We start from the raw sequence: 12,252 nt of genomic DNA on the forward strand, positions 1-12,252 counted from the left end.
GGATTGGCCCTTAATAGGCATCCCATGAAGGTGAAAGAATTAGTGAGTGAAAGGCATGCAGAGGGATGATGGGGCTTTGATATCTCCTATAGCCTCAAAAATCCAGAGTTGACTCTGGGTACTGGTACTGGGTGTGTGGACCCCTCAGCCCAATCTTCTTTCCCCAGTTTCTGTTATTTAGGTGGATCGTGGAAGTTTATGCATTCCCAGGAGTGAAAAATCAGAACTTGGAGAGGAGCTGGGAGACCCATGGAGAAATCTGAGTCCTCATTGCTTCCCCCCAGGATAATGCAAAGCAAGGCCAGGTCTCTGTGGAAGTGACTTGTTTTGCTTTTCTATAAAACCACCCAAACATGTGCATTTGTTCACATTTCAAATCCAGTTTATTACCAAAACAAACAAAAGGAGAATGAGGCTTAAATTAAATAAATTATGCAAATATCTCAAGAGATAAGGTTCCCAGTCCTCCCTGGGAATTATACTATCACAGGTCAGTATCACTAAGAACATTCAAAAGTATTGAAATTCTGGATTATTTCACTACTTTGCCTCCATCTTTCCTGCTTCAACCAGGTCCAGAAGAGTGTTCTTTTCCAAATATTCCAGCAGAGATGTTTTCTTCAATGTCTTCCCTCTGCTCCATGTGTTTCCAATCTTACCTCCACAGCGGGCTCTGCAACCCTCAGACATGTTGCAGACCTCTCCCTGAGCCCCAACTCCAGGCCACTGGATCAACAATCCCCTTCCGTTGTGAGGCTGGTCTGGGGGTTAATGATTACTTGGGGGTTAAGGATCACTTCCTCAAGTCCTCAGGGGATCTAGATACTTGGTTCAAAGGGGACTCTGACTTGGAATGTTCTGAGGCTCTGTGACCTTCTCCCACCTCCTGGGCCTGAGCTAGACTTGGAAGGAGGTGGAGTAGGGGAGAGTGAGTTGTCATTGGCTAAGGCTCTTGTCCTCCTGGAATTTGGCACTTCGGGTGCTGGGCACGGTGAATCCCAGATAACATTGTCTTTCGCCTTCCAAGTTTTGAGTTCCATTGGCAGTCAGATGGCATAATGAATTCACAGAAAAGCAGTGCTCCTGGGCCAAGAATGTGTTGGCTCTTGGCCAGCACCCCCTCCTTTAACTCTAAGAAGACTTGTTAGCTGATCAGCTCACTCAACACACAGACACACAATGCAGGTCTGGCTGAAGTTAGAAATTGGGATGTTTTCCTAGGCTGGGCCAGCCCAACCTATTAGGGAAGGGGTTGTTAAGTTGAAGAAGCTTGAGAAAAGCAGTGATGAGAGGCCAGAAGATTTTCTGTGCATTTCCATTGAAATTTTACAAAACACTTACACATGGAACCTATTTATTTTCAAGTCAACAGTGGGGTTCCTCTCAATATCTCCTTGTACATATGGAGAACTTAACCCCTATTTTCATCTTCATAGGAGAAGATGGCCTCAGGTCCTAAGGGTGTTAAGGAATCTTCCTGTGGAGGAAGACCCAATCTGGATCAGCCCCTTTCCATATCTGCATGCAGTTAGGGGATGCCATGGGTCCCTGGAGGACTTCCTCCTTTGCCTGCAGAAGGACCCCATTGTGTCTCAGGCCCGCAAGCTGATAAGGAAGAGTTAACATGATTGGCTGTTTGCCAAGTAAAGAAGGATAACACAGATGTACCAAAGGGAGGCATTTCCCTGACCGGCCCTGAGGTCAAGGGGGACTGTCCGGGCCCAGGTCCCATCAGTTTTCCCTGTGTTGGTACTAGCACCCTCTTTCCCTCTGAGTCTCTGGGTGCAAAGAGGGATTCCCAAAAGCTTTTGTGCAGAATAACTGGTATCTATTACTAGGAAGCCAGAGGATTCTGCCAGCTACCCATCCCCTCTTGGGGTTTCTAGCCAGCCTCCAGGGGGAGGGAGCAGCCTCTGAGGGCAGGGGCACCAATGTTTCGGGAGGCTGAGGCAGAACCTTGGTGGGCTGCCCCTGGGGAGGTAGCTCTGGTGGTCTCGATGGCCCTGGTCACTGTCCAGGCTAGAGTCTGATGTGCTTGCTGACAGCAGTGGTGGTCTGGGCAGCCTTGGCGATGATGGAGGGGGGCATATAGTTACCAAGGCCTAGACTCCTGGGTGTGGAGAGCACATGGTCCTAGGGTGCAGAGCTGCCAGAGACAGAGTTGAGGCAGCTGGGGAAGGCAAGCCAGAGTCCTGACCAAGTTTATCCCTATGTCCCGTGACAGCCTGACACCATCTGACACTGAGCCGTGTGGGCTCTGGGACACTTTTTGAAGCTTGTACAGCAGGCCAGCACAGTTGTACTTGTCCTTCTGTTTTTGGCTCACTCGTAAAAGCTGCAAGTCAAGGTGTCCTTCAGCTGCCAAGGACAGGGCAGAGGTGGGTGGGGTGGAGTGAGCAGGAGGCTTGTCCATTGCGGCCAAGGCCTGACGGGTGAAGAGTGGGCTCACCAGACTCTCACTCCTGTAAGGGTAGCAGCCCCCTGCTGCTAAGAGGCTCTCTCTGGAGATGTGGGGAAGGAAGGAGGATGGGAGACAGGGGGAGAGGAGAGAGGAAGCCAAGCTCTGGGGGATGCACTTTCCTCTGCCCGACACTCCCTGTGACCCCAGGCTCATCTTTTGTGGAAGTTCCAAGTGCCAGGCACTCTGTAGGCAGCATGAAGACTGGTCGGGCCCTCACAGGGCGGTCAGGGTCTCTGTGTGAAACATGCTCCCGAACATCTCCTGCAGGAACCACAGGAAGGAAGTGGGAGGGGAAGAGAGAGGTTAGACCAGTTGGGGTCACAGTGGCTGCAACCAAGAGGTGACCCTAGGAACCCCTTGCCAGAACGAGGCACCATGTGTGCCTGTGTGTGTGTGTGCACGCGAGAGAGCGTGTGTGAATAGGGAGAGGCAGGGTCATCCTAGGAGGTGAACCAGTCCAGTGTGGCAGGAGCAGGTGCGGCAGTCTACGTGTGAATTGCCTCCCGTGTGCTGCGTGACCTTCCAGGTGTCCCTCGCCCCCTTTTAGCTTCACTTTCCTCATTGGGTAAAACAAGGGTTGGCAGTAGACAAGCTCTAAAGTCCTTTCTCACTTTGATAAGCTATTTTGGTCCTATCCAGGCTTTTCGGAATGTGCTGGAGATTCCAAGAGGGCACAGAAATCAGTCTGCCAAATCTTTGTGGCTCAAGCTCTATTTTCTAACCTGTCCCACCTGCCATCAGCACTGAGAGATGGATTCAGAGCACCACAGTGCTCAATGTCAAAAAGAATGGGAAGAGGCACAAAGAGAGACACTATTTCTCATAGACCCAGAGCCAGATTTCTCCAAACCTAGTTATCTGGTTTCTTTTAATTCAGGGTGTTGGTGGGGTGGTGTTAATCCAGGGATCCTGTGGGGATGGTGATCCCTCATATCCACAAACCTTTTAGGTTTTGTTTTGTTTGTTTGTCTTTGAGACAGTCTCGCTCTGTCACCCAGGCTGGAGCACAGTGGCACGATCTCAGCTCACTGCAACCTCTGCCTCCCAGGTTCAAGTGATTCTCATGCCTCAGACTCCCGAGTAGCTGGGACTACAGGCGTGCACCATCACACCTGGCTAATTTTTGTGTTTTTAGTAGAGACAGGGTTTTGTCATGTTGGCCAGGCTGGTCTCAAACTCCTGACCTCAGGTGATCCACCCGCCTCAGCCTCCCAAAGTGCTGGGATTACAGGTGTAAACCATTGCACCCAGCCACATGCCTTTTAGTTCTTAAGGCCTGTCCACATGCAATAATAATTTATTTTTAGACCCAGAATTCGTTTATTCTACTAGAACATAAGTTTCTAAAAGGCAGAGGCCTTTGTTTTGCTCACTGCTGTTTGTCCATCCTGAACTGCATCAGGCAAACAGTAGGTACACCATAAATACCTGCTGAATTAGTGAAAGAACAAGTGACTGCCCCGCCAATCTGCTGTGGTGGATGGGACAGGTATTACCTGTGTTTCCCTAACTTCACAGATGATAAAAACTAGGGCCCAGGCTGTATGTGGCTTGCCCAAGGTCACATGAATGATGTGCTGGAGAGTAAGAATAGACACTAGTTCTCTAGGACTTGGTCCAGTGACTCACCCTCTCCCCACGATGCCTTTCAGGGATTGAGAAGAATGAAAGAAAAGGCCAGGCATAGTGGCTTATGCCTGTAATCCAGGCACTTAGGAGACCGAGACAGGCAGATCGCTTGAGATCGGAAGTTCGAGACCAGCCCGGCCAACATGGTGAAATCCTGTCTTTACTAAAAATACGAAAATTAGCTGGGCACAGGCCTGAAGTCCCAGCTACTCAGGAGACTGAGGCAGGAGAACTGCTAGAACCCGGGAGGCAGAGGTTGCAGTGAATCGAGATCATGCCACTGCACTCCAGTCTGGGTGAGAGAGTGAGACTTTGTCAATATACAAAAAAAATAAAAATAAAAAAGAAAAGAAACAAAGATGACCACAAATCTTTGTGGCCTTGAAAGTGACTGCTCTGGGCTGGAGGTGAGACAGCCGAGTGAACACCTTGTATTTGACAGAGACCCCATCCTTCCCCTCCTCACCCTGCTCCCACCCTCACAGCCCCGTCCCTCAGCTCACCTGCTCTAAGTCCCAGTAGCTGGGGATGTCCTCCTCTGAGTCGTACAGGGAGAGTTCAGGGTCCCCTGGAGCCTGGAAGGGAGGAAGTCGGTGCAGAATGAGCTTCAGTGACTGAACAGCAAAGTTGGTGCATGGTGGCAGGAAAAGGGACAGGTGGCTGGCTCTGGTTGGACGCTGCTTCCTGACACATGACTCATCCTCTTGCCCCTTCCCTCACCTGCCTCACAAAAACATCACAGCTGTAGTCTTCCCCTTTATACCAGACAGGTGTGTATCATGGTCTTCCCTCCCCTGTGGGCCGTTAGAGGCAGGGAAAGTTTTACCCAGCTTAGAAAAGCTACTGGCTAGCTGCCTGACCTTGGGGAATTCCTGTCCTCTTGGGAATCTGTTTTCTAATCTGTTAAAGTCTGATAACCAGCCTCACTTTGCTTGCTTTGTCCGTCACCATGCTGTTGAAACGGTGTGTGTTTATGTGTGTGATTTGTATCTGTGAATGTAGTCTATAATATGTAAGTAATATTATATAAAATATAAATTATTTATGTCTATAACTAATAAAGTATACATATCAACGAGAGTAGCTGAACACGATTAGGGCACTAGTGAATACTGCAGATTCCTCCCGAATCTCCCTCTTTGCTCTGCGGACAAGTTCACAAAGCAGGAAAGCCCATTGTTTCCCCGGGGTTTCCCTCTAGGCATGGAGGGCAGGAGCCAGCGCCCGGTGTGTCCTGGGCAGTCTTTCAGCACTTAGAACAGATGGTTTCACCTTCATCAGTCTCTTAAGGCAAAGAGCAAATCGTTGCTCTAGGGCCAGAAAAGCCTTTCTTATGACCCACAGAGGGCGGGGGAGGTTTTTATCCAGGGCTAGGGCACAAACAGAGTCTTGGGAGGCCAAGGGCAGGAGCTGAGCTGGGAGGGGACCCTGAAGGCTGAGAGATGACTGGGGATGCCTAGGCAGGGACCCCAAGGGCGTGGGCTTTTTCTGACTCCTCAGCCTTCTGGAGTTTTAGATGCTGTTATTTGTATCCCATTTGTATGTCACTTACTGAGCTAGTAAATTAAATGTCGAAAAGCTGAGATAAAACTCAGACCCAATCTCTTCATCCCTCATCAGCCTGAAATCTCTAAGCTGTGGTAAGTTAATATGGGTAGGCTTACTCCCCTCCCCTTCCTTCCCACAGCCCCCTTTAGAAAGAGATGTGGAGCAGGCAGGCAATGATGCCAGCAGAGTGGGCCTGCTCTTCTATGCTTTGGGTGTTTGTGCAACCAGAACATTTATATTGATAAAGAATTTTTACAATACACAAAGCGCTTTCAAGTGACAACAAAAGATGTAATTATCATTTAACCCTAAAACAAAACAAAAGAAAAATGCAGAGAGGTAGGTAATGTTAGTTGATGGTGCTCCTTCTATAGATAAGGAAACTGAGATTCAGAAAACTGAAATGGCAGACTTGATATTGGAACTTAAACCTTCTCCTGTGTTCTTTCAAATACCTCTTGGTCCTGCTATTTCAGTGCCTTGGAGCCTAGGATTCCCCAGATGCAAGGACCTTACCCCTTGGAAACTGTGTCCTGGAGTCACATCTCTGGCATTTGCCTGGGCAAAGAGGACTGCATCATGTATGCTGGGAAAGACGTGCTTGCATTCTAGACTCCCATCCTCAAAGACGCCTCCATGGCTAATGTCATTGTACACCTGGGCTAGAAGGAGAAAGGATCACCTTCAGAAAGATAACAGCCATTGTGGATTGGAACTGGGGGTGGGGAAGATGGTGAGACCAGAGCAGGGATGGGAGAGGCCTGAGGTCCGAGCTCTTGCTGTTATCTGAGGGCCATGGCATTGGCAGTGCAATATCAGCTCTGGACAGCAGAGGGCGACATGAACTTGAGGATGCTGAACGTTCAACCCAGGGCAGAAGGAAGCAGTTTGATTTAGGGAGTCAGTACTTTGTGGTGATTCGAGTGGAAAAGCCTAAGCCATCCTTGAGGAGGCCGCTGCCAGTTCTGTCCCCCAAGGACCATCCTTCCTCCTGTTTTCACAGACCTTTCCAGCAACTTCCAATGTGTGGCAGAACCATTACTCTTAGTCCTAGAGATGGTTTCTTGAGGGGGTATCCAGTGAGGTTGGGGAGAACCCACTGCTTCTTACTCCAGAGCATATCATAGCAGGTCATTGCCACTGCAGATTCTCTCCCTGAGCATGGCTATGTGGAGCTCGGGACCTGCAGCCCTGCTGGAGGGGGTCTGACCCAGTGCAGGGAGCTGGGGGTGTATGTATGTGCCCCTTCACATTCTCCTGTGTGTCTGTGTGCACTTGCTCCCACATCTCTGCACTTTGCATACATGCTAATGTAAATGTCTGCTGCTCTGTGGCCACATCCTTGAGGCTGTGTATACGCACCCTTTGGAGGCTGTGTGCCTATAAAACTGCATATTTATACGTTCCCTGGGGAATTAGGGTGTTGTGTGCTCTATGCCCATATAGATTCACAGAGTTTCTGATTGGGAGAGGATCTTCAAATCCATCTAGTCAGCCCTCTCATTTTACATAGGTAGAGATAGATCCCTTGATAGATAAAGTGACTCGGCCAAGGATACATGGCAAATTAGTTATGGGGTAGATTAGAATCCTAGCTGTGCTTTTGTAACTCCATGACCCCCTTACCCTCACTCTGTCACTAGGGCCCCTAGGATGTTTATGCAATCTGACCAGTCTCTTTGGACGTGTACCTGAGCTCTTATGAGCAGGCAGCAGCTTGGGGGTGATATCTGGGTGCTCTCATTTCCAAGCTCCTCACGATTCAGACCCCACCAACTGTTCCTACCCCACACTCCTTGCCAGCCTTTCAGTCCCTAAATGTTCTCTTTGTCTTACCGTGGATGTTCACCAAGAAGACCTTCACGCCGATCTTCCCGTAGGTGGAGCTCAGCTAGAAGTGTTGGGGTAGGGAGGCAAAAGGAAAGGAATGTTCTGAGTGGGTCTCAAAAGTGATTCACGAAACATACTTCAGAGGGGAAGCCAAACAAATAAGCAACCCCGAGAGCCCAGCAGCCAAAGACGAAAATAGCAGCAAAGCACACCACTTCTCCCTGGAGTGCTGGCTGACAGCTTCTCTGGGAAGAGGGGCGGAAATGGAGTTTTGCTAATGTGGCAGGCACTTAAAGTCACCATGGCCCCTTCTTGTGGGGCTAGATCTTTTCTTTTTTTTTTCTTTTGAGATAGAGTTTCTCTCCGTCACCCAGGCTGGAGTGCAGTGGTACGGTCTCGGCTCACTGCAACCTCCACTTCCTGGCTTCAAGCAATTCTCTGCCTCAGCCTCCCGAGTAGCTGGGACTACAGGCACCTGCCACCACACCTGGATAATTTTTGTATTTTTAGTAGAGACGGGTTTCACCATGTTGGCCAGGCTGCTCTCGAACTCCTGACCTTGACTACCCGCCTTGACCTCCCAAAGTGCTGGGATTACAGGTGTGAGCCACCACGCCCGGCTGATCTTTTCTTTCAGTAGCTTAGATTCCCAGATTCCTTTGTGGCTTCAGACAGAAGCCGGAGGGGAGGACGGAGGCTCAGGGAATCTAGAGCTTCAGCCAAGGCTGGCCTGGACTCCAGATCCCGGCTAAGGAAGCCAGCTGAGGCCCAAGGCTGGGTAGGGGGCCTGCCCTGAGCCTGGTTGATGGTGTCGTCAGTCTGAACACTCTTTGTGCCCATCGTTCCCCTGGCTTGCCTCTATCTGAGTCAGCTCTGAGGTTTGCTGACTCCCACCATTGGTGGTGGCTGCTGGAAAGTTATCAGATAGATACATTTATTCAAGGTGTCCCGTGGGCTGTCTGTTTGGCCTGATGGTGTGGAGCACTGGTGTTATTTCTTTCTGTCTCCTAGGCTGGCCAGTGAGTGAGGGACAAGGGCAGCAGGTCATGAACCAGGCGCCAAACCGGACCCTATTCAGAGACCCTGGGTGGGTTCCTGGTGGCTGAGAGGGACTTGGGATGGTCACTGCTGGGGGTGTTGGGAGCATGGGGGCCTGAAGCTCTGGTAGACCTCTCTAGCCACTCATTGTCCTGGGCCGTCTGGGCCTGCTTTGTGGAGAATGTCCCATCCTGGTAGCATCTGGGGAAAGGAGGGATTCCTAGAAGCCTTCAGCCTCCATGGTGAGCTTCCTCCCTTGGCTTCCTGAAATGAGGGCTCCCAGGAAAGGGAATGTGGAAAGCAGAGCAGAGGGGGCGGAGCAGGTAGTGCTTGCTGCCCCCGGGAGCTCACCTTGGCCAGGGCCTTGATGCCCATCAAGTCCACAAAGCTGACTCCACTCATGTCCAGGATGAGGGTGTGGAAGGTGACAAAGGGCGGGACGCTGGCCAGAGTGTCACTGGGCTCGCCGGGGGCCTCAGGAGAGGCCGGTGGCTCACTCTGGGCAGCTGAGGAGCTGAAGGTGATGTAGGACACACTGGTGCCGTTAGCCTGCGTCTGGTTGTTGTTGGGGTCAGTGGGGGACGCGTTCTCAAAGTCCTGCTGCAGCTCCTGCAGGGAGACAGTCTGGAGGGGTGGAGATGGTGGGCAGCGTCAGGGATCGCCAGACTGAGCCAGACCTTGCGATGGCTGAAGCAGGGGCATGGAGGGTGTAGGTGGAGGGGAATAACTCTCCTCAGTGATGGTGAACAGAGACCCCGAAAGCTCCACCAGAGAGGCCTCTCCCAAAGCCCCTTCTTAGGCAGGGCCTGCAAACTTGGTCTCCTACAACCCAGACAAAGTGAGAGGACCCAAGCAAGAGAGGCACTGAAGCCTCAGCCCACTCTGTCTGGGAGAAAGCCCCTCCGAGGACACTGAGCTCCTTTATTTCTTAAGACAGAGTCTCCCTCTGTTGCCCAGGCTGGAGTGCAGTGGCACTATCTCAGCTCACTGCAACCTCTGCCTCCCGGGTTCAAGTGATTCTTGTGCCTCAGCCTCCTGAATAACTGGGATTACAGGTGCCCATCACCACGCCTGGCTAATTTTTGTGTATTTTTAGTAGAGACAGGGTTTTGCCATGTTGGGCAGGTTGGTCTCAAACTCCTGACCTCAAGTGATTCTCCCACCTCGGCCTCCCAAAGTGCTGGGATTACAAGGATTACTCCCATGCCCCCCACCCCCCAGGCCTTGCTAGCCCTGGGCTGCTTAGATTCCCCAGGAAATTCACTGCTGCTCCCCCTCTGGGTTGTTCAAAAGTCCATGGGCCATATCCTATCTGAGCCAGAAAATGGAGAAGGGCCGTGGGGTTCAGTGGCTTCCCTGGGAGATGGTGGCACCTCATCCAGCAAGAAAAATGCCCAGGCTGGGTGCAGTGGCTCAGGTCTGTAATCCCAGCACTTTGGGAGACTGAGATAGGTGAATCACCTGAGGTCAGGAGTTTGACAACAGCCTGGCCAACATGGTGAAACCCCGTCTCTACCAAAAATACAAAAATTAGCCGGGCGTGGTGGCACATGTAATCCCAGCTACTTGGGAGGCTAAGGCAGGAGAATTGCTTGAAACCCAGAGGTGGAGGTTGCAGTGAGCCAAGATCACGCCATTGCACTCAAGCCTGTGTGACAGGAGCAAAACTCCATCTCTAAAAAAAAAAAAAAGGGAAAAAAAGAAGAAGAAAAATGCCCAGCGGCCACCAGGCAGTGTTCCCAGAGACTTTCTGTCTTTGCCTGTCAGGGTGCAAAGTGGGGTCCCCGGGGTACCATGAATAACAGGAGGCAATATCAGAATGGGCAGGGGAGCAGGGCACGGGGGCTGCTTCTGGCCTCTGTTCACCTTGGTTTTCATGAATAGAGACCTCCTCTGTTGCGTGGGCCTCATTCTCTGCTTCTCCTGCTTCTTGAGGTATTTTTGCTTGGCTAGCAATACTTTCTGGGGGTCCATGCCTGTCTGTAGGGAGAGAGCCAATAGCAGTCTTGACCTCCATCCTCTATGGGAGTGACCTGTTTTCAGCTCCCACCGCCCTTCTGCTTCTGTCTTCTGGCCACTCTCTGTCCAGAGGCTCTGTTCCCCAGGCACTGAGCCTTACCTTGGCAATGACTTTTTGCCTGAAGATCTCTGAGTTGGCAAAGTAGAGAGGGGAGCAGTAAGTGATGATTTTAATCCCCTGGATATCCTGGGCCTGTGACAGGGAGACTGAGCTCAAGTTGCAGAAATGTCTTTATTGGCTTTAAAAAGCAACCTCTTCTTGGGGTGGTGCAGAGCAAAAGAAAGAGGTCATAAGCTTGAATTACCTACCCTGTTGTAGGTCTTGGGATTCACATACATGTCTGTGTCCATGACCTGGGCCAGTGCATAGCCATTTCGACTGGATGAAGAAGGAAGAGAAAAACATAAGAGAATGCTCATGGCCCATGGGCCTGGAAGGGTGCTCCTGCTGGAGCGGGGGCAGAGCCAAGGTAGGATGGGGTCCTGTCCTCACCCCCGGACTTGCTGTGTCTGTCTTTCTGCACTGGAGACACATGTCTGGTGGCCTGTGGCCTCCTATAACTAGGAGGATGACAGGCAGGCCCTTGACATAGCTTCCAGACCAGAGGGCAGGGGAGAGAAGTGGTGGGAGCACACAAGGTGACAAGCTTCAGTCGCCCTGAAGTCATCACTTCCTTGTTCTGAGTTCTCAAGAAGAGAAGATAGATTCCCCCAACATTCAGCATCCTCCCTGCCTTGGCCAGGACCCTTTCTCTGTGATACTCCCAGTGTGTAGAACACAGCTTCTGTCTTCTACCCTGGCACTCTCCTGGGGTGGGGTCCCATTTGGTTTGGGGTTCTGGCAGTGTCTTTGGAAGGATATTGAATCTCACCACCTGCTCTTGCCCTCCTTTCTCTGCCACCGCCTTCTCCCCAGCCATCCCCAGCAAGACTATGCTGGCTTCCTCTGGGTTTTTCAGGATATGAGAAGTCAAACAGCCCAGCATGTGCCCACAGTCCTGGCTGGGTTGGGCTCTCCTTGGGCCTGGCAGCAACTCCCATGCCAGGCCCAGAGGTGGAAGTTGCAGTGGACTAAGCCAGGCCGTGGCATGGTAGCCTTCCGAGGGCTGGCCCAGGGACCCGACTATGGGGCTGGGAGGGCGGAAGCTCTTACTTACAACTGAGTCTGGAAGACCACGACCAGGACGGAGAAGGCGACACCCACTGCCACACCATAGGGCAGGCTGAGGAAGAAGGAGGAGAGGAAGCTCACTACCCAGATGCACTGTAAAAAGAGAGATGTCAAAAGCAGACCTGGGGAAAACACGACCTCTTTCAGGAAGTCTTCCTGGATTAGCCAAGGCCATTCTCTGCTAGCAAAACCTCAGAGCGTCTCTTCTCTTTTTTTTTAAATTGCATTTTTGCAATATTTTATGTATTTGTGCTTCAGTTACACTTTCCTATTTCCCTTAGATTGACTGTGGTTGCCTGATCTTGTCTTTGTTTTTAACAGAAGCCCCAGCACACAGGGAGGCAGCATCTATAAGAGCATACATCTGGGGTCAGATCTGCTTGGGTTCAAAATGTGTGTGTGTGTTTGTTTTTGGAGTCAGAGGGTCTTTCTCTGTTGCTCAGGCTGTAGTGCAGTGGCAAGATCAGCTCACTGCAGCCTCAAACTCGTGAACCCAAGTTGTGCTCCCGCCTTACCTTCCTGAGTAGTTAGGACTATAGGCACATGCCACAACACC

The 12,252-nt window shown here is 51.1% G+C and overlaps 1 protein-coding gene across 1 annotated transcript in view; it reads right to left on the minus strand.

Annotated features, from left to right (window-relative positions):
- Window positions 1-360: 360 nt before the first annotated feature.
- The window catches only part of SLC26A9 (solute carrier family 26 member 9), a 30,392-nt gene continuing 18,500 nt past the window's right edge, over window positions 361-12,252 (minus strand). Inside the window, exons 13-22 of the mRNA XM_023186909.1 lie at window positions 11,683-11,789; window positions 10,835-10,904; window positions 10,626-10,718; window positions 10,373-10,486; window positions 8,858-9,130; window positions 7,475-7,529; window positions 6,155-6,300; window positions 4,594-4,665; window positions 2,679-2,722; window positions 361-2,501 (exon numbers count right to left, since the gene is read on the minus strand). Coding sequence (XP_023042677.1) covers window positions 2,093-2,501; window positions 2,679-2,722; window positions 4,594-4,665; window positions 6,155-6,300; window positions 7,475-7,529; window positions 8,858-9,130; window positions 10,373-10,486; window positions 10,626-10,718; window positions 10,835-10,904; window positions 11,683-11,789 — 1,383 coding nt within the window. The 3' untranslated portion in view covers window positions 361-2,092. The remainder of the gene's footprint in view (window positions 2,502-2,678; window positions 2,723-4,593; window positions 4,666-6,154; window positions 6,301-7,474; window positions 7,530-8,857; window positions 9,131-10,372; window positions 10,487-10,625; window positions 10,719-10,834; window positions 10,905-11,682; window positions 11,790-12,252) is intronic.

The sequence above is a fragment of the Piliocolobus tephrosceles genome, chromosome 1 (assembly GCF_002776525.5).
Source record: "Piliocolobus tephrosceles isolate RC106 chromosome 1, ASM277652v3, whole genome shotgun sequence".
Classification (NCBI taxonomy): Eukaryota; Metazoa; Chordata; class Mammalia; order Primates; family Cercopithecidae; genus Piliocolobus; species Piliocolobus tephrosceles.